The following is a 21,951-nucleotide window of genomic DNA, read 5'->3' on the forward strand; positions in this document are numbered from 1 at the left end:
GGATAACTTGTGTATGTTCACAATTAGAGAATTAAAAGTGAATTGGAAATCCGGATGTTCTTGTTCATCAATAAGATTAATTACTAGATTTGAAGATTCTCTCAGCTCATAAGAAGTTCCTGTAAAGTCAAGATAGCTGGCATCAAATCTAATCCACCATTTTTTTTTGTGAGTCTTTCCAGATATGGGATATAATCACAGGTATATGATCATCGCCTTCAACGACTCAAAACCATTTTATTATCCATGGGACTTCATAAATCACAAGGAACATGAAAAAGAATCTTCTACAGTTGAAAGGAGCAAAAGGGGAAGTTGTCCTTATAAACGAGGCTGTAATTGCAATATTTTTATTGCATACAGATTACAAAACATAGCTATGATGATTGATGGGAACTTGGCAAGAAAAGGTTCATGTATTGTAATTAACGAACGACGGTGGTGGCTGGTTTTGGGTCAATTATTTTCGGGTTCTCTTGCCAAACCAAACTCATTTGATGCATGTTTTTTAAATCAAACCCAAACTAATTTCGGTATACCTAGAAAGCTTCAAGAAGGCTGAAGAATTATTAAGAAACTGGATACACTTTGGGTTCCAATCATTAGAGCCTGCTTCTTTCCAGATTATAATTCCCTCCATGGTGGTACTCCCTCCCCATCCCCATCATCTGATTTTCAGGGTTGAGGCTCTTAGAAGTTAGCACCAAGCCAGGATCATGGCTCTTCCAAAATGCAGATATAACAAAAATCATGAAATCTCAAATAGAGTTGCTGCTGCAATACAAATATACAATCTACATAAATCTGTAGTTACTTAAACGCAATCTGTATTACATGTAGAAATCTTCTCTTGGCAGCTGTTTGGTTGAAATGTCTTACATTATATTACCACGAAATTTTGAATGTAATTGATCAATCAAAATTGGAGCCCTTGAGGTTGTTTGTCAAATGAACCTAAAGGATTTGACAGCCTGCAAAACCAAAGAAAACTTTAAACTTTGGGTAAATAAATCACAAGTCAGTTAAAAGGAAAAGATTTAACTAACTATATGCCCAAATATCAAATATTTTGTCTATGTATAATTAAACATTTTTATGTTTTAAACTCACTTTCTCAATTTTGGAACTGTATTTATCTGATTCTTCCTCTACAAACTGCAGAAAAATATTGAACTGTAAGCATCAAATGAAGAAAGAAAGAAACTCAAACTGAAACACAGAATTTAGAAGGAAATGATGTTTAGCATAATATGTAATGTTCTTTTATCAGACAGTCTAGCCTAGCAACATAAGCATCTTATATTGTTTGCCAATAGAGGATCTTCTTAGCATAGTGTATGTACTATAGTATCTAGTATAATTCCATTTAATTACCTGTCCAGTGACGGTATATAGTCTGTTGTACCAGCCGTTGGATGCCATCCCAAGTGCTGAAAACAGGTGCTTGCAACTTTCACCAGGTTTTTGTAGCGAATACTCAACGTAGTAAAGCCCTTTAGATGCTTTGCAATCTATAAGCTTTGCTTTCACTCCTGCTGGCCTTTGCCAGCTCCTGTCCAGTCCACTCACCTTTGAAGCCAAACTTAATGTGTAAATTAACAAACTTCCCTACCAAAAAAATTATGCACAAACTAAAATTACAAGAAATAAAGCAAGTACCAGAGTCTCAGCAAAGGCTTCGACTTTGCCAAACGATTCCATCTTTGTAAAATCTGGACCAAGCCCCGTGATTACAACACTAACTGAAGCAGCAATCAATTATTAACAAGGTTCATTAGTTGAGGAATCAGAAATAGGTACTAAAGAGACAGATTAAATTAGCTAAATAAACAATGCTAAATTATAAACCCTGAGATTGAGAGATTACCCACTTGAGCTATAACCATCTTCAGGGTAGAAAGCAGTTACTGATTTAAATCCACTTGGTTCTCCTGCTCCTACTTGCCAGTCTCCAAAAACAAATACTTAAGCATTCAGTACTATAGTTATGCTCCAAATTAGTTTAAATGCATATTACTTTTACTTAAGAAATATAACTGCTAGTGATATATGAATGAAGAATTAAACATATTGAATCCAACCATTCAATTCGATTCAATTAATTTTGTATATACACTAACCCAGTGAGTGGGTATTCATTCACCTTGAGGAATCCATATCTTGAATTTGTTGACATCATCCGTGTAACCACGAAAACCCTCTGGCTCATCTGAAACTCAAATCTAAAGAAATTAAAATTTAACTCATGAAATGAAATTCAACTACAAACTATGAAAAATCAAAAGATAAATGAAGAGGTTGGGAGAGAAATTATCCATTTTTTTATACCATTCTCTGCCAATGCATTTGTGGTAAACATTTCCGGAAAAGAAAAAGCAGCAAACGTCGTTCCGAGCAAAACTTGTCTTCTCTTAGCTTGACATAATTGAATGCCAAAACTGTAAAACAAAAAGAGTTACATATACATTCCCCTTTCCGAAATGAATTAAGAGAAATTAAACAGTTATACACCATGGTTCTGGTTCTGGCTCTGGTTCGTGTTCTTGTTCTTTGTTTTTGCAACATTGCACATAGCGTTTTCTACAGATTTTGATCCCTGGAGAGAGAGAAGCAAGAATTGAGGTGATTAAGTGTGACCTGCGAAGAGTGAAAGTAGTGATTGGGGTGTGGGAGTCATGAGCTGATAGACACAGACACCTCTCTTGTTCGACGAAGCGGCGAAGTGGCATGTGCGAGGTCGCAGGGACAGAGAATACCAAGACGCAACGCACGCCATGCCTTTTAGATTTGCTTCTGCCTTCTGCTTTGTTTCTTCGTTTCTGTTTGCTCTATTTTGGGCCATTAAGTGCATTTCTTTCTTTCTTTTTCTTTTTCCTCTTCACTTTCACAATATCTTTTTCCCCAAGGAAAATTTAGCAAAACGACATGAACTTGCATAGTTGCACTTGCCCATATAATTTTTTTTTTTTTTTTCTATCATCCTGTATTTTTAACTTTTATTGTCCTATTTATTAGGGTTTAGGGTTTAAGGGTAAAGTTCAAACAAAAAATTTTAAGGGGCAAACCACAATTGATTTAATTAAAAACTGAAAAAAGAAACTAAAAAGTGCGGTTGGTGTAGTGTAGGCTATGTAGCAACCCCAAAAAGTGCAATTATAATGAAATTTTTGTGTTAATAAGGACTTATTTGGATGTGTGAGAGTAAGTATTACTCTGAGATTTATGGGTTTAACATTTAGAACTTATAATTTTTACACAACAGTGCAAGAGTACAGCCACAATTGAGTGTAACTGTAGTGCATTTGTAGTCGAATGTTTGACTATAAACTATAAAGTAACATGTGCACAAGATATTAAATTTCGAAATTTTCGCCAAAAATTTAGTTTTTTTAGGGTGCCGAAATCGAAATACATGTTTAATAATTTTTCGGGAGATTTCGCCGAAATTTCAAAAATTTCGGCGAAATTTACCGAAATTTATCGAAATTATTGAAATTTTCATATTTTCTATTTTCTCCAAGTTCAGAAATTCACCAAAAATAGCTCGAGACTCTAAATAATTCACCGAAAAATTCTATGGACTTGTATTGATGAGTACTAATTTCCTATAACCTCAAAATAGTCAAATTGCTTTCAAAAAAATTATGAAAAATCCTACTCTTATAATTTAATTCTGAAAAAAATAATAATCGCCAAATTCTTGAATTTTCATTTTCTAAAATTCATTTCCACACAACTAAACTCTAGAACCACAACCAAAGGTCTAAGTTAGTTAAAATAAATTTAAAGAAATTTCTAATTCCTTTAAACAAACCTTAAAACAAATCTGAAAAATTTAAGTAACAAAATTACCATAAGCCAAAATTTGGTTGTTACACTTAGTGAAGACAAAGCTTGGCTAGGTGAGAGGCACGGGAAAAAGGGAAGGAAAGATAAAAAATAAAAAATAAAAGACTGAAGAGAGAGGCACGAGGAAAAAAAAAAAAGGGGAGAAAAAAGGAGGGGGGGTTTGGGGCCTTTGGGCAATTGGAAAAAAAAAAAAAGTTTGAGATTTCGTTTAGTTATTTTAAACCTTAAACTTTAATACATTTCTATATAAAAAAATAATTAAAAGTATCATAAAGGGCTTAAAACCTAATATCCTAAAGAATATATAGTATATAGGGTTTAATGTATAAATTATAGAGTATAAAGAGTATTAGAGTATATAAAATATATAGAGTATTAAGGTTTAGATTTTAGTGTATAATTAAATTATACAGTGTAAAGAATATACTAATTTTGTTTATTCATTATACTAATTTTATTTAACAGTATTTGCTCCAGCGCGCATTATATTCACCTTATATCACATGAAACCTACTATATAATTTGATTTCTTCAATGTTTTTTATCAATTTAGTAGATAATATGTTAAATAAACATATGGTAAAGTTTCATTCAAAATTTTCGTATTTTGATAGCAATTTCCGTCTAATTTTTATCGAAATTTAAAAATCTTCGAAATTTCCGTCGAAATTTCTTTCGAAATTTTCTCGAAACCCGAAATTTTATTCCTTGCATGTGCACTAATTATTCTTGATATTTAAATATTTACTTGAATATTTATGACCAAGTTAAAAAAATTTAGAACCCTTATAATAATTGTCTAAAAAAATAGTGAAAGCAATAATAGTAAATAATTACCAACCTCCATTTTGGAGCTACGTCATTTCAAAGCGCGCATTTACCTATCAATCAAGTAGCAATATGAAATTTTTTGATTTTAACCGAACCGAACCATCATTGATAATATATATTAATTTTTATATATTAATTATTTTATATATGATTTTAATATCTATTAATATAAGCGATCAAAGAAAAAAAAAGATGGATCAAAGAAGAAACATACAAACCTACAAAGCGCCCTCATCAATATAAGCTAATCTTGTTTTCTATTTTTGCTCATTTAGTCTTCCCTTTTTTTTTTTTTTATCCAATATCAATGTTTCATTTCTCTCTTTTAATGTTACCATTCGTCTCTCAGATTCATCGATCATACGAATTATTGCTCTCCATCAATGACTATGATAACCCCTGGTTGGTTGCAAAGAACTGGTCAGATGCGGCAGTCAGAGTAGAGCCAAGATTGTGCGGAGATTTGGAGATCTGTTTGGAGATCACAAGCTTTAGATCTCCGATTGTGATCTATGATCTTGTTTTGCTGCCTTGATTTTGTGATTTGATTGAAGGCGCTTTGTAGGTCTGTATGTTTCTTCTTTGATCCATCTTTTTTTTTTTCTTTCTTTGATCTTGTTTTCTGACCTTGATTTTGTGATTTTATCGAAGTTGCTTTGTAGATATGTATATTTCTTCTTTGATCCATCTTTTTTTTTTTAATTCAGTTTCATTGGTCGATTTCAGTTGCAGTGATCGCTTTTGGTTTTAGTTGTTGTTAATTTGGCTCGCATTTGAAGATTTCCTGGTTCATGGAGAATTTCCATGGTATTCTAGGATGAAGTTAGGAGTCCAAATAGGTGTTGGAAGATTATTAATTTTTGGTGCGTTTTGGACTTCGTTTTAGGCAAGTTTTGAGGTTTTCCTTGTATATAAAGGAAACTTATTTCCTACTCAAAGTTAACTTTCTTCCTACTTTATCTAGGATTGTAATCTAAGGCCTATAGTTATAAATAGGACCTTAGGGGCTTAGAAAAACGTGAGAGAATCAGATTAGAGTGAGCAAGTCCTTAGGATTCTTGGGAGGCACACAATCTAGAATAGGTGAGATCAAGATTAGGTAATTAATCTTGGGTGAGAGATCTAGAGTTCTTGGGAAACACTTTGTGAAAGGGTGTACAAGGGATTTGGGGATTGGGTTATGTGATTTAGTCCAATTGTAATCTTAATACTTATTATTCTCATAGTGAAGAACGAAGATCTCTCCCGGGGACGTAGGCAGGAATTTTGGCGAACCTCGTAACAAATCTCGGTGTGATTGTGTGTGCTTGTTGGTTTATTATTTTCTGTTTTCTTGGCCGTGTTTGTTCTTTATCTTTCATCGAATTATTGCTTGTATGACGTGACGGTGGGAATTAGGATTTAATTCTCAAACTACATCAACAATTGATATCAGAGCCAGGTTTCGTGTTCATCGATCGTGGTTCCGTTTTTATCGATCAAGGGTAATTTGTCATGGTAGCGGGAAATAGTGGTGTTTCATCTTTTAAGGTGGAGCAATTTGATGGAAGAGGTAACTTTACTCTATGGCAAAAGAGAGTGAAGGATGTCCTAGTTTCGCAAGGCGTGGCACGCGCCTTGAAGGGAAAGGAAGAAGGAAAGCCAGCAAAGATGACAGATGATGACTGGGAAGATTAGAGTGCAGGTGTGTGAGCACGATTCGGCTTTATATTGCTGATAATATTATCAACAATATAGATGAAGATTCTGCCCCGGAATTGTGGAAGAAACTAGAAAAGCTTTATTTAGCTCAGAAGTCTATGGCCACAAAGTTGAATCTGAAGCGGGACATATATAAGCTGAAGATGGAAGCGGGTGCAAATCTCATGGATCATATGAACGTGTTCAAAGGACTGCTGAATCAACTCGAAAGAGTTGGGGTAAAGATTGAGGAAGAAGATCGAGCCCTCTTACTTCTAACCTCGCTTCCTGATACATATGACAACATAGTGGATATTTTCTTGTATGGTAAGGATACACTGAAGATGGAGGAGGTCGAGTCAACTCTCTTGTCTAGTGAAAGGAGAAAGAAAGTTGAGGATAAAGATTCCTTGTTTGTTGCTCATGGTCAAAGAGGAAGGCAAACTACCAGTGGTTCTAGTGATAATAGCAAGGCTAGATCAAAGGGTAGTGGTAAGGGCTGACAGTGCTACAAGTGCAAAGAGTGGGGACACATAAAGAAGGATTGTCCGACTTGGAATAAGAAGGATGGTCATGGCTCTACGGCGGTAGCAAACTGTAATGAATTTGGAGAACTTCTCACAGTCTCTATAGGTAACACTTCTTCTCATGGTAATTGGATATTGGATTCGGGTTCTACTCACCATATATGCTCTAGGAAAGAATATTTTGAAAAGTTTCAAGAGTCAAAGGGAGGATCTTTCTCTTTGCCTGACGGGTCCAAAGTTGACGTCATGGTGGTTGGAATGGTGAAGATCAAGATGTTCAATGGGGTGGAGCATACTTTGGGTGGAGTCGCTTATGTCCCAAAGCTACAAATTAAGGAATTTGATATCCTTGAGTAGGTTGGATTCCAAGGGCTACCTGGTTTTGATAGCAGGTGGAGTCATGAAAATTACTCATGGAAGCATGGTCCTAATGAAGGAAGAGAAGTGTGGTGGTCTATATTGTTTGATAGGAACTCAAACCTCGATGGTTGGTTGGAAACGAAATGCACAAGAAATCAAGCGCTTGAGGAAGGTCTCGTTTGCGGGTACAGCAGAGACGGTTGTGACATGTTTCCAAGGTTCAAACGATGGTGAGAAAGGAGATCCTATTGGAGGAGGGGGTGAATCGAGGCCCCTCTTCGGTGCTAATCGGTAATTGGTTACACGATGCAGCTGCACATATGTATTGGCCGTGCGAATCAAGGGTGGACCATAGTTTCTTGATTCGGGTTATGTGTAGTTAGTACAAGGTCAAGGCCAATGGTATTTGGTGCAAGGTAATTTGCATGATATGCTCGCTAAGATGAAGATTGTTGTTAATTTGGCTCGCATTTGAAGATTTCCTGGTTCATAGAGGATTTCCATGGCATTCTAGGATGAAGTTAGGAGTCCAAATAGGTGTTGGAAGATTATTAATTCCTGGTGCGTTTTGGACTTCGTTTTTGGGCAAGTTTTGAGGTTTTCCTTGTGTATAAAGGAAACTTATTTCCTACTCAAAGTTAACTTTCTTCCTACTTTATCTAGGATTGTAATATAAGGCCTATAGTTATAAATAGAACCTTAAGGGCTTAGAAAAACATGAGAGAATCAGATTAGAGTGAGCAAGTCCTTAGGATTCTTGGGAGGCACACAATCTAGAATAGGTGAGATCAAGATTAGGTAATTAGTCTTGGGTGAGAGATCTAGGGTTCTTGGGAAATACTTTGTGAAAGGGTGTACAAGGGATTTTGGGGATTGGGTTATGTGATTTAGTCCAATTGTAATCTTAATACTTATTATTCTCATAGTGAAGAACAGAGATCTCTCCCGAGGACGTAGGTAGGAATTTTGCCGAACCTCGTAACAAATCTCGGTGTGATTGTGTGTGCTTATTGGTTTATTATTTTCTGTTTTATTGGCCGTGTTTGTTCTTTATCTTTCATCGAATTATTGCTTGTACGACGTGACGGTGGGAATTATGATTTAATTCTCAAACTACATCAACATTAGTTGCAGTGATCGATTTAAGTTTTAGTTTAAGTAATCGATTTTAGTTTCAGTTACAGTGATTGATTTCGGTTTCAGTTTTAGTTACAATTTGAATTTTTTTTTTATCAATTTCAATTAATTTCAGTGATTAGTTTGATGTTTAGTTATAGTTTCAGTTTAGGTGTATTTTGCACCTAAAATATAATCAGGTGGATGGCAAGAAATTTTGGGAGAGTTTTGGGATGGCAGAGGCGAGGAAAAAATAATCTAATGGCTAGGAGCTTAAAATTATAGACTAAAACAATAATAATTTCTTGTCCAACACTTTTGAAAATTTCCTTTTAATAATAACAATAGGAGCATGAAGATTGGCATGGACACCAGATATCATATGCAAATTTATTTGTCTTACTATAATAATGTCTACACTTATTGTCAACCAATATATATGAAATGCCAAATTTACCCTTATTACTTAAAATGAAAGTAACAATATATTAAAATGAAAGGATGATATGATAATTTCAAATATTTCGTTTCCTTCTTGTTTGTCTCTCCTTGTCGAGAGTGGTTTGAAGTTTTAGGAGCACTATCTTTTTCTTGTTCTAAACCCTAGGCGCCGTCGATATTGGTTTTTTCTTAGGGTTTATGTATGAATTCTCAACGTTTTTGCATGTTTTTGCCTCAGTTGTGGTCTCTCTATGTGCGCGTGTAGAAGTGTGGGGGTGTGATTGTGTACTATGGATAGGGATGCAACTCGGGTAGGTTAGGAGGATTGGAAAGTCAAACCATTGTTTATTTTTCAGGTTCGGGTTTGGATTTGGGTTTAGGCGGGTTGTAAATAAGTGAAGTCAATACAACCCAACCGTAACTTGGATTGGGCTCAAGTTGCCCAATTTCCTGAGTTGGGCTTAACCCACAAAATTGATAAAAGTAAGACACAACAATCTACACTACATGAAAAGTTAGCAAAGGTCACTTTTGTTATTAACTAATTAAGAAACCAGTGCAATTCATGTTTTCTATAGTCAGAATACACTGTTCTTGCTTTGAACATTTAATGCAATTCCCCAAACAATTGTAAATGGAGTAACTAACATGTTTAGGGATAGCCAAATTCGTGATTACTAACTTAAGCAACCCAAACCCACAAAGTTGAGAAATTTGGAAAACTAACCTAAATTGAAGTCAAATAAAGACTTTTAACCTTTTTTTAATTTTTAGAAATTTGACCATTGAGTAGTGCTCGAACCCCCCTCAAACACTACTCGATAGGGTTCAAATACTACTCAAGGAGGGTTCGAGCACTACTCGAGGGTCAAATTAAAAAAAAAAAAAAAAAAGAAGATTAAAAGTCTTTAATGGCGACAATCAAAATGATTTCTCCAAAGTGCAACCTTCCAAACTATTGCAAAAATATCTTTAAGAGGATGTAATTGAATGATCCTAGAGGGATCTTGCTCCTCTACTTTAGAGAGTGTGCTGTTGCATGTCTTTCATAAAATCATGAGCATTAAAACAATCCAATGGTCTAAGATATGCCACATCACCTCTATTAATATTTAATAAAATTAGACTAATAAAAAATAAAGAAAACCCCACCCCCACTCGTTGTAGCACCCCAGTCCTAGCCCCTCCATTCTTTCTTGTAGCCTCCTTTGACATCAGCTACCTCCTATTTTTCTCCTCACCTGAATGAATTCTTCGAGAACCTTCTTTTCCGAATGCGCCAATCCTCAACCACTCGCTCTCGTTTGTCGTCGTTGTTCGTAAGTAGATAATCAAATTCACCGAGGTCTGACGGCGGCGATCTGAAGTTGTAAAAAGAAAAAGAAATAGATAGAAAAAAAAAAAAACTGCATGAGAGAGAAATAGTAGGAGGTGGTCACCGAAAAGAAAGGAGGAGTTGGTCGTCGGAAAAATGAGAGGGGTGGGGATGGGGGTGCTGCAATGGGCGGGGGCAGGGGTTGGGTTTTCTTTATTGTTTATTGAGAGCAGTTTTGCTCACCTCCTTTAACTCAGGTGTATGCTCACCTCCCATCTAAAATTCTGCCATGTGTTTAAAAAATTAACCATGAGTTAATATATTGTATTTAATTATTTGTGATATTATAATGATGAGAGAGAAAAATAATTTGACAACTCTTTTTTACTTTTATCCTTATCTTTTATTACTCAACTTTTTTCACTTTTTTATTACCTATTAATTTTTATTTTCTCTTTTATTTAATTATTTCTAATAATTTTCGCTTCTTTTGTTTTTTTGCTCTTCTACAGTACGCCTCTAGTATCTAAAAAACCACATCCATTTAATAATTTTTGCTTTTTTTTTTTTGCTCTTTTCTAATAAGCCTCCAGTACCCAAAAAACCACATCCAATTTTTTTGGGTCAATTTCTCATGTATACACCTTTTATCTATTTTTTTAATTAATTAAAAAAAATAATCCAACAACACCTTTTTTTTTTTTGCCTAAGAATTCTTCTTTCTTGTCTTATACATGACCTTTTCATATCAAACAAATTCTTAGGTCAATCTAAGGTGTTGCAGGATTTGAAGAGAGAAGAATAGTTGCAACGACATAATTTTTTTTATTTTTTTTAACTCATGTAACTTTTTTGTTGGATTTTCTATGTATGTAAATGAGTTGTTTTAGATTTTTGTTTGGCCAACATTTTAGATTAAACTTTGCAAATGAGTTTTTTGTTCGAATTGCAAATGTGTTGTTAGAATATTTTATTTTTTAATTAATTAAAAAAATAGATAAATGTGTATACAAGAGAAGACCCAAAAAAATGGATGTGATTTTTTGAGTACTAGAGGCGTACTGGAGAAGAGCAAAAAAACAAAAAAGTAAAAATTATTAGAAATAATTAAATAAAAGAGAAAAGAGAAATTAACAGGTGATCAAAAAAAGTTGAGTAATAAAAGATAAGGATAAAATAAGAAAAGAGTTGTCAAATTATTTTTCTCTCTCACCATTATAACATCATAAATAATTAAATACAATAGATTAACTCATGGTTAGTTTTTTAAACACGTGACAGTATTTTAGATGGGAGGTGAGCATACACCTGAGTTAAAGGAGGTGAGCAAAACTGCTCTCTTGTTTATTTTTCTAATTTTATTAAAATAGAGGTGATGTGGCATATTTAGACCTATTGGATTGTTTTAATACTATGATTTTGTGAAATGCATGCAACAGCACACTCTCTTAAGGTAGAGAAGCAAGATCCATGTTAGCAGTGACGAATGCACGTTGTGGGCTGCATGGGCTGCAGCCCATGCTCTTTTTCTGGTTTTTTAGCTTACCTAGGTAGCTTAGCCCATCCAATTTCCATCCCAAGCACAGTAGCCCACTACCCACAGTTTAAGTATTTTTTTTTTTCTGCTGAGGAACAACTTTTCACATGCTGCAGCTACTGCCTCTTTGTTTAATGAAAAAAAATTACTTTTACTTACTTCCACTCCCCCCAAAAACAGCCCATAGATCCGCACTTGCTCCAACTTCTTTCCTCTGCAGCTCCAAAACTCATCTCCCCGGCCCCACACAAATAGCTCAACCCTCCAATCTCCAAGGGGTGCCAAGCCGCCAAGGTATTATATATGTATTTGCACCCAATCTCTATACTTTTTTTTGGCTCAACTATCTATTAAAATTAGAAATTTTTGCAATTTTAAAATTAGAGCTTTGATTATTTTTTATAATTAAATTAGGGTTTGATTCTTTTTTTGATTAAACTATAGCTTGATTATTGTGATGGTTAAATTACAAATTGATTGGGAACATATAAAACAATATAAAATTCTAAATTGGGAACCTATCAAGTTGGGATTTGAAAAATTGGGAACATATAAACAATAGACATGCAATTCTAAATTTAAGTTGTATATTTTTTATGTGCAGATATTCATTTTCAAGGTATTAACTAAGTGACTCATACTTATAGGTCTACAAGTTATTATTGTTTGATCATCCACATTAAAAGAGAATTTTCTAATAGTATCGATACTTAATGATTTTTGCTATTTGAAGAAACATATGACCCAACTTAGATAGTATTATATTGTATTTGCATTGCATATTTAATTGTTGTATTGCTATCTTTTTTTTTGTGCGATTTTTTTCATTTGTTTAGATATGCATTTTTAGGGTAAGGCTCATTATGTTTCCCCTAATTAGGTGTAACTTTTTTTTTTTGCTAATGAAATTCATTTATACGGTCGAGTTTCACTCGTAAGCTAAGTTTAGCCCACCCCATTTTAAAATCCTGGATTCGTCCCTGCATGTTAGAGGCATCATAAGTCATAACACACGCCCCCTCAGTCACTGATCTTCTAACAATGGCCGTCTATATCGACGGTAAATAAGTTACTGGGCATATCCTCCAACCTCCTGAGTTTTGAAACCCCAACCCTCCTCCCCTACATCTCAATTGCTTAACCTCAATTTTTTTAATTTGTAAGGCAGATGTGGGTATTTCAGTTATATTGATCATTCAGTTGGAACCCATATGCTTTTGGGTAAGAGATATCGGTATTGGTTTACAAATTGGGATCTAAATGGTGTTTTGATGTGAGTTGAACAAAACCCTTGTCGTTTGATTCGATCATAGAATTTAATTCACAGACACACAAACACAACGAAATGGGGAAGGGTCCCTTCTCGTTCAAGCGGAGCAGCAGCCGCCGGCGCCCCAGAAAGTTTGTCGGCCCTCCGCCGTCCCAGTTTCCCTCTCCGCCTCAGCCGATCAGATCCGGCGGTGGCTCGCCGCCCCCCAATAGCAATAACAATAGTCTGATTATGGTGGCTGGTGTGAAGGGGAAGAAGAAGGCTGCCGGAGCCAGGCTCTGGATGCGATTCGACCGCTGGGGTGGATCGGAGCTCGTCGAGTGCGACAAGAACGCCATTATTCGACGCGCTGCCATTCCCGCTCGCGACTTGCGGATTCTCGGCCCTGTCTTCTCCCATTCCTGCAGAATCCTTGGTACTCACATTTGCCTAATTTCTTCTGTTTTGCCATTTTCTGTTATCTGAATTTGCTAATTTTGTTCAATATGTTCATCTGCGTTTTGGGTTTTGAAGCTTTTATCAAGTTATGCTGCTTTGGGTGTTTTACTTTTTAGCATATGCTTGCATTATTGAGCTTGAGGAGATTGGAATTCTGGGTTGAGAGAGCAACTTGTAAGAGAGACCTTTTAGGGGAATTATTATCAAATTTGTACTTTAGTTCGGAATCACTTGTCAGATTTTGGGTCTTTAAAATTTATATCTAATCTCAACTGAAGTGGTCAGTTAAGCAACCTACACATGCATTTGAAGTTACGACTTAGGACCTTGAGATTCTTGAGCTACATGACAAAAAATTTAGCTCTCAATTAATGTTGTTTCAAATTTTGGTTTTTTTATTGTTACAAATTTAGTTGTTTTTAATCCATCGGAGTAGAATATTTTCTAGTTAATCTTATTGTTATAGAAGATTTTGTAGCATAATTGGTATATCATATGTGTAGTGTTTCTGAGTTCAAATTATAATAACTGGTTTTAAGACGAGTTGAAACTTATATCAGTATCAAAATTTCTCTCCATTGCTCTCTTCTAGGTTCTTTTGTCTAAACTAGAGGAGGAAAATTGGTGGGTTAGGGCGGGTAATTAATGGGTTGGGTTGGTAGTTATCTGATGGAGGACAGGAGCACACGCTGCTGTCTTGCTACTATATTAGGGCAAAAACCACAGTAGAAAGGAAAATCCAGCAATAACAGTAGAAAAAAGAGAGAATAAAGCTATGGAATCAAAGTTGGAACATAGATAGATGAGTTCTAGGGGTTAGGAACCCAAAAGAAACTCTCACATGAGAAATCTCTGAATAATATTATGCCAAAAACTGTCTATTACAACCTAAGCCTTAAGCTTATATAGGGAAAACATAAACCTAAGATAACTAGGAAAAGCATAAACCTAAACTAACTAGGAAAACATAAAATAAAATTACCTTAAAAGACCTAATGAAATAAGGAAACTAGACTCTAAATCCAGCTAGGAAATAAAAATTAAAAAGCTACTAAAAAATAATAATAAGTCTTGGAACCCTAGGAGATGCTCCTGCATCATTATCCATTTACCAGTTTAAATTTTGAGCTTATCACCATATCCACTGTTCGTACTTTCATGTATCTATGCTGACCCGTATGATATATTAATTGCCAATTCATCTGTCTCCATATAAAGCTTGTCCAGTCCCCATCTAAATGACATCTTTCAGAGATATACAATATATGAGTACAACTTTAGTGCATGTTTTAATCAGACTTATCTTGAGACAGTCTTTTTTGCATTAGCTGCTAGTGTTTCAATTGTGAACTGTGTGTGTAGTCATAGTAGATCATGATGAAAAATGGAAATGCTTATTCCTTCTTTCAATTGCAGCTAGGGAGAAGGCCATGGTGGTTAATCTGGAATTTATAAAGGTTATAGTTACAGCTGAAGAGGTTTTGTTGCTTGATCCTCTTCGGCAGGAAGTTCTTCCTTTTGCGGATCAGCTAAGACAACAGCTTCCTCATAAAGGCCAATCTAGGATTGAAGAAGCAAGTCTAGTAGAAGAACAAGATAATGAAATGGATGCTTCAACAGGAAGGCAATGGTTACCTGTTCCAGAGGCTGTTGAAGGTTTGCAGTGTGAGCTCCCATTTGAGTTTCAGGTTCTGGAGATTGCATTAGAAGTTGTCTGTACATTCTTGGATTCCAGTGTGGCAGACCTTGAGAGAGAAGCTTACCCTGTTTTGGATGAACTGGCCAGAAACGTTAGCACCAAGAATCTTGAACTTGTGCGGAGTTTGAAAAGCAATCTTACCCGTTTGCTTGCACGTGTACAGAAGGTATGCTTGCTGAATCTTATTTCATGAGGGATCACTTTTGGTCATTGTTCTCTTTATTATATTGTCCGGATGATCTATGTTTGGTATACCATATTTTCTTTTTTTATTAAATATGCCATATGTCTAATTTTATCCTTTCCGGCATCGATAACCTGACACAACTTTTAGTGAAGATGTTTGTCAAGTCATGTTCCTTGTGGTATTTTGTTTTGGAAAATGAAAAAAGCTTCTTGGAGCATTGATGCAGGACCAATAAGGGAGGATAACTGAAGGGAGAAGAACAAGATAGAGTCTACGTTCAATTCAATATTTCATAATCAAGTCTACTTTCTCCTATCTACATACTAGGCAGTCCAAACCCAATCAGGAAATAAAATTAAGCAAACCTTAATAGTTAAAGAATCCAAACTAAAATCAAGCAAGCCCTACATAAAATAAAATCCTAAAATTAATAAAATGAAAATCTCAAAATTAACATGAAACAGTAGATCCCAAAGTGACATAAATAAACTATAATGAAGCGTCTCCATACTATCTGCACCAAGCATGTTTCATGAATTTGGAGTTAACAGCCTAGATACATCAATGTGTCAAAGTTAGTAGTACTCTCGTAAAATGCATTCAATTCACTAACCAAAGTGCATTTACATTCATTTCAGCATAGCTTTCTGCCATCCTAGTCACATCGCGTTGGCTGTTCTGGTCATATATGTTATGTTTTTTTGGCACCCTGAATAACTCATTTTAGGTGAGAGCCATTGTTATGGCATCTGGTTTCATTAAGTTACCTTGGTCTTTGTTTATTTTATTTTATTTTATTTTTTAAATTTCGGTACAATGGGGGCCGAAGCCCAAAATTAAAACAACTAACAACAAGTCCGGGCTTGGCCAAACCAGCCCAGTCTTCCTCCAAGAGAATTCAAAGACAAGTAGGAGGGTCCAATAAGACATGACATTATCCATCTTAGCCAAGCAAGTCTGCAGAAAAATTCCTCTCCCTGTACACATGATCTAACCTGCAGCTCTACTTATCAGTCAGCAACCTCTTGCAATCTTCAACCAAACCAAGAAAAGGGTGGTTGTAGAGGTCTTTGTTTAGTTTGCTACTTATAGTAAAAAAGAAATGCAATTTTTCTCTTTATAGCCTCTCCCGCATTCAAGCCATATGAAGAGTTGCAAAGGCTTCTGGCTTCTATATCCCAAACTTTAAATCAGACCTTAGCATAAGTTTATTGTAACCTGTAATATATCTCTGCTTAGGAAATTGAAATTAAGATGTTAAAGATGTGAGAGGTCCATTTTCTAAATGTTCCTGTGGATGAGTAACATGCGTTTGAATAAGTCTTGAAAGGGGGCTCTTGTTCTGCTGAATAATTAGATAAGCTTCTGATGAGATTTATAGCATGCATACTGCCTGGTTTTGTTTAGACTTGTTCGAGTTCTAGTATTTGATTCTTTTTTGGCCAATAAAACTGAGTGTAGATGAAATGAATGTCATCTGAACTTGAGGTTTACTATTGATGGGAGGCTGGGCTTCTCTTGAAATTGTTTGTACATGACGGGGTGGTATAATCAACATTCTCATAAATTGTTTCATTTCTTTAAAATTAAAAATTAAAAATAAAAATAAAATTGATTTTTGACAGTGTGGATAGTGAAGAGGCTGGGACTAAGTTCAAATGAAGGATATACATTTCTCATGGCAGCTCGATGGTGTCCTGCTATACTTGGATATTGGAGTGGGATTGATGTGGTTAGGTCATGGGTGATTCATTTTGTTAGTTTCTAGGGTTGGGTTGTCTCAAGATTATGCAGGGATAATAAACAAAAGATCCCCTCCCTCCCTCCCTCCCTCCCTCCCTCGCTCCCTTTCTTTCTCTCTTCTTCCACTCGTAGGTCTTCCCGGAAAGCTCTATTTGTTCTTGTTTGGATTGAGGAATATGCACTTTTTGTAAATGGTAGATACTTTTTTTTTTTTTTTTCAGGCAAATGTCATTTACTCTTCACCATTATTCTCTTTTTCTTGCATAATAATGTGTGCGGAATTCTATACTAAAATATGCACTTGAAATAGAGAAATTGGTACTCTTTACAATTTGACAATATGCTTGGAAAAGTTCCTGTAAATGGTTTTGATATTTACATGTCTCATCTATATGCCACTTTTTTATATTTATTACTATTTTTATTTTTGAGTGTGAAGCATGCATCTGGCTAAATGTCAGGTGAGGGATGAAATTGAACATTTGTTGGATGACAATGAAGATATGGCACATTTATATTTGACAAGGAAGTGGGTTCAGAATCAACAATCTGAGGCTTTGTTGGGGCGTTCTGCCTCAAATAACAACAGCACCACTGCATCCCATCTTCGTCGGCTTAGTTCTAACAGAAGTGTGGTAACTAGCAACAATATGGATGTAGATGATGTAGAGGATCTAGAGATGTTGCTTGAGGCATATTTTATGCAACTGGATGGAACCCGTAACAAGATATTGTCGGTGAGTGCCATTCGTACTGAACTTAGCTTAGTGACCTGTGACTTTTAAATTCAATGTCTGTAAATGCTTTCTTTGGACCTGATTCTGGAGAAATTGACCCTTTATAGAAAACAACATTTAAAGATTATTTTTTGTCACCATTAGGGTGCTTTCTAATGCAGTTACATCAACTTTGATCCGGTTCCATATAACTAAATTTAGTTTTTTTTTTTTTTTTTGGTGAAATATAAGTTATATAACTAAGTTCAGTTAAGATTTATTTATATATGTGCACAGTTTTCTGTGAGAAGTTCCACTGTTGCACTTGCTTCTGGAATAATTTGGAGGCTTTAGACCCTTTTGGATACCAAGTTGGAACTGATTCAGTTATCAGTGCTAAATGAGAATTTTAATTTAGAAACCAGTCTCAATTCGGGAAGATTATTGGCTGTAAAGATTAGAGATCATTCTTCTAATTAACTAATTCATCACATGATAATAGCCATCATTTTGGCCCTTTTGACTTTGAATGTGATGCTTTTTGTCTCCTTGCGTATTTTTGTTCTTTTAAATGGTAGTACAAGACATCTGAAAATGTAGTTTAGTCATGGTCAAAGATGCAACTGTTCAGTCTAAGAGCTGACTTTCAGGGTGAAAGACATGGTCTGTGGTTCTTTTGACTGAACCTAATGGATCTCTAAATTGTTTTAAATAGCAGGTTAAATTACCAGTGGATACCTTTTGCCCTTTTTATTTCAGCTAAATGAGGTATCTAAGATCCAATGACAAATTGGTAGACGATTGACCTGTACAGATTGGGCATGTCAATTGTGTTTTTGTCGCCTTAAAACTTTCTCAGGTTCTTATCTTGCCCATTGGATGTAGGTTCGGGAGTATATCGATGACACAGAAGACTATGTCAATATCCAACTTGACAACCAGCGAAACGAACTCATTCAGCTGCAGTTGACATTGACCATTGCATCATTTGCTGTAGCTATGGAAACCTTGATATCTGGGATATTTGGTATGAACATTCCCTGTGTATTATACGAAATGCAAGGGATATTTTGGCCCTTTGTCGGAGGCATCACTGCATTTTCTGTATTGCTTTTCTTCCTTATCTTTGGGTATGCCAGGTGGAAGAAGCTGCTTGGTTCTTGAGTCCACTTTAGTATCTGTTGTAGATTTTACTAGATTCACAAACTTATTTATGAACCTGCCAAGGGAGGAGTCTTTTAAGTATATGCTGAAATGAAATCTAGGAGCACACATGTTGTATTTTAGTAGGTTTCACATTTTCAGGGATTTCATGTCTTGGTACGACAAGAACTTCTGTAACATCATCCATACTTGTGAACTGATGTAACATCAGCCTGATTTAATCTGCCATTCCATGGCACGAAGGTTATCTGTTAGTGTACTATTCGATACGACAATAAGAATGAACTTTCACATTTCATATATTAATTAATACTGTCATATTTGAAATTCCGACATGATTGTGTGGTGAGTCAGGGTTCTACATATCATATTGTAACTATTCTATTCTCTAAAATCTTGCAATATTAGGGTCACCAAATTTGTTTCATAAATGATGTGTTGGTGTTTCATTTGTTCAGATCTACGGTTTACTCTAGTCTAAACCCTATTTATTTCTAACAATGTACTATCATATCATTTGCTACATTATTTAGTAAATCAATTTGGTGACTTGAGTATAAGGGGAATGCTATCCACCTTTTTTTAATTTATCTTCTCCACCGATTTTTTCTTTTATTATTATTATTCCGCAATGTAAATTCATGATAGGAGCAATGTATTTTTTAGATTTAACTATGAAGATCATCTTTGCAAAAAATTAACTAAATTGGAAATCATTTGGTTACGTAACTGTGATTAAATAAACAAACGGTTTTTGTAATAATTTGATTCACCGTTTGTTTATTTGATAACGATTACATGACCAAATGATTTCCGATGTAGTTAATTTTTTGCAACAATGATCTTCTAATAATTATCTAAAATAAACAGTTTCGATCATGAAAATACATTTTAAAATGAGAATAATAAAAGAGAAGGTCGGTGGAGAAACTGGATAGCATTCCTCTTAGTATAATTGTTGGACTTCATGGAGCACTTGGAGAAGTAGAAAGCAACTCAAAGTCTCGAGACTCTCAACCAGAGAACCATGGATGGGGGTGTTTTCTAACTGAAGGAGCTATATGTCACTCGAGGTGCTCTAGGAAACTCCATAAACCCAACTCTACAACTGCAAAGGGAAGAAATGTGAATTGGAAACCATTCCAATTTCCAAAGCCTAGCTAAGAAAGGGTTGTCATTATTTTAAAAGGAGTTGGTTCCATTGTTGAATTAAATTTGTCCATTGTTGTGTTAACCATTGCATTTACCTATTAAAGCTCAGGGTTCTCTCATGATATGCAAGGCTTCCATAATTAAATCACAATTTGGACAGGTCTGGTCCTCTGCTTGTTGAGGAGTGGTGTGGAATCCAAAATCTTGATATTTTATATCATTATTTAAATTTTGACATTTTTCATCTTTATTTCCTAATTTACTAAGTCTCTTAAAATTTATTTTCTTTTACTTTAGTTTCTTGCATTATATTTTCTTTTTATTTTAAATTTTTATTAAAATCAACCATCAATTTCTTAGCTAGGTTAGTTTTAAATTAATTTAAGGTTTAGATTAGTCGTATCCTTTTCCAAGAATCCTCGTGGGATCCACCTCTTTTGTTACAATCTATACTCCATTAGATCGTACACTTGCGAGTAATAATAAAATAGACAACAGTTGTATCATATATTAACTTGAAGCATGATCTTATAAAATTTAAATTCTTTTATGTTTATGTAATCAATTTTAATTTCCAACACTTATACTTTACGTATCTTCCTTAAGGTTATTCTTGTAAACTCAAAACACTAGCGGGTTGGTTTATTGTTTAATATAACTATCCTATTGTTACCTACAAAAATCACGGCAAGACTGGCCGGGAGATTTGTCTAGAACACTGGTAGTCTTTCTAAATGATTGCGGGCGTGCCACTGCACGACCGAGATGGCCGGTTCGCAGAGTGTGATGTTGGTTACTTCGTATTGAATTTCTTATTTCGCGCCGTGAATTACCTCACTTCTTACCAAACAATTGCATGGTGAGTAAGGAACAATTGCCTCGCCTAGGATCAACTGTCTTGATTTTCAAGGACTTTACTCACCTGGTGATACGATGACTGCATGCTCAAAATTAACGATGCGATGAATAACAACTTGTGAAACTATGTGTAAAGAAAAATAATGGACTTTGATGAAAAAAGTGTGAGCAATCTGATAATCACGAAATTGGGTAACAATTATAGTTATAATAACAATTCTCATAATGAAAGTCATGAAAAACTAGGATTAAGCTAAAAGAAATCGATACCATGAACAATGAGATCCTAGCAAAGCTAAAACAAAAAGAATAATTTGCTTGAGAGCTTGAAGAACTTGAGAAATCGAGATGCTTGATTTGAGATTTGTATTGGGTTGTGTTGAATGTGTAACAACCTGATCCAAATTTCACTAGGAATTTGAAATTTTATTGGTTGTGGACCTAGGAAACACAAAGGAGAGTTGAGTTGTGGGACCTAATTAAGAAACTTTTTTTTTTTTTAAGTTAATTTGGAGACAATAATAAGCTTTGGAGTGTATAGAGAAACTTTTTGAGTTTATATAGATTTGGATGAATTAATTTAATTCATTAAAGAATTATTGGAATGATTGAGATTTATTTGGTAATGTTGGATTTTTTTTATTTGAAATGTATTTGAGGACTTAAAGTTTGAAGTTGACTCAGTAGAAAATTAGTACAAGTCAGGAGGAACCCATAGGAATTTACGGAACATTTTTTGAACCTCGGATAGTGAAATTTTTTTGAAGTTGTGGACAATTACGCCCTTAATATAAAAGTTTAGGTTTTTATAGAAAATAATTGGAAGGTATCTGTATGAATACTAATTTCGAACATGATTGGATAGAGTTCGAACTCACGAACACATAGACGCGAACCATTCGTAAATCGATCGAAATTACGGTTTAAGAGTTACATACAATACAAGTGAAGGGCAATTTTGTAAAATTGCACTTAAAGGTTTTTAAAACCCATTTTTTCAAAAAACTCTCATTCTCTCTCTTCTCTCTAGAAAATTCTAGTGTACATTCTTCTCTCTCTCCATAATTC

The 21,951-nt window shown here is 34.9% G+C and overlaps 2 protein-coding genes across 3 annotated transcripts; one reads left to right on the top strand and one right to left on the bottom strand.

Annotated features, from left to right (window-relative positions):
• Nucleotides 1-731: 731 nt before the first annotated feature.
• On the bottom strand, nt 732-2,840 carry LOC147273022 (Photosystem II reaction center PsbP family protein). 2 transcript variants are annotated; one of them, XM_086227522.1, is made up of 9 exons: nt 2,698-2,840; nt 2,512-2,596; nt 2,329-2,438; nt 2,144-2,209; nt 1,872-1,937; nt 1,660-1,742; nt 1,375-1,569; nt 1,111-1,155; nt 732-971 (listed from the first exon to the last, which is right to left on the bottom strand). In XM_086227522.1, exons 1-9 carry the CDS (start codon nt 2,774-2,776, stop codon nt 945-947), a joined length of 756 nt encoding a protein of 251 aa, XP_086083648.1. In that variant the 5' UTR covers nt 2,777-2,840; the 3' UTR covers nt 732-944. The 2 variants fall into 2 exon arrangements, with proteins under 2 accessions (XP_086083648.1, XP_086083647.1); XM_086227521.1 differs by having other exon boundaries at nt 1,872-1,949.
• A 9,805-nt stretch (nt 2,841-12,645) lies between these two features.
• Nucleotides 12,646-19,173, top strand: MGT6 (magnesium transporter 6). Its single transcript, XM_086228552.1, has 4 exons — nt 12,646-13,341; nt 14,781-15,229; nt 17,455-17,730; nt 18,595-19,173. The coding sequence occupies exons 1-4, from the start codon at nt 13,002-13,004 to the stop codon at nt 18,871-18,873; spliced, it is 1,344 nt and encodes a 447-aa protein (XP_086084678.1). The 5' UTR covers nt 12,646-13,001; the 3' UTR covers nt 18,874-19,173.
• The last annotated feature ends 2,778 nt before the right edge of the window (nt 19,174-21,951 follow it).

Source organism: Dryas octopetala, chromosome 9 (assembly GCF_963921425.1).
Source record: "Dryas octopetala chromosome 9, drDryOcto1.1, whole genome shotgun sequence".
Lineage (NCBI taxonomy): Eukaryota > Viridiplantae > Streptophyta > Magnoliopsida > Rosales > Rosaceae > Dryas > Dryas octopetala.

What these genes read in the sequence shown, in the direction of transcription:
- LOC147273022 (XM_086227521.1), bottom strand. Translation starts at nt 2,776, where the DNA reads ATGGCGTGCGTTGCGTCTTGGTATTCTCTGTCCCTGCGACCTCGCACA. An exon ending in CGCTTCGTCGAACAAGAGAG is followed by an intron (nt 2,597 to 2,697) that starts GTGTCTGTGTCT and finishes CTCTCTCTCCAG; the next exon opens with GGATCAAAATCTGTAGAAAA. An exon ending in TATATACCGTCACTGGACAG is followed by an intron (nt 1,156 to 1,374) that starts GTAATTAAATGG and finishes ATTTTTCTGCAG; the next exon opens with TTTGTAGAGGAAGAATCAGA.
- MGT6 (XM_086228552.1), top strand. Translation starts at nt 13,002, where the DNA reads ATGGGGAAGGGTCCCTTCTCGTTCAAGCGGAGCAGCAGCCGCCGGCGC. An exon ending in TGCTTGCACGTGTACAGAAG is followed by an intron (nt 15,230 to 17,454) that starts GTATGCTTGCTG and finishes GCTAAATGTCAG; the next exon opens with GTGAGGGATGAAATTGAACA. An exon ending in CCCGTAACAAGATATTGTCG is followed by an intron (nt 17,731 to 18,594) that starts GTGAGTGCCATT and finishes CATTGGATGTAG; the next exon opens with GTTCGGGAGTATATCGATGA.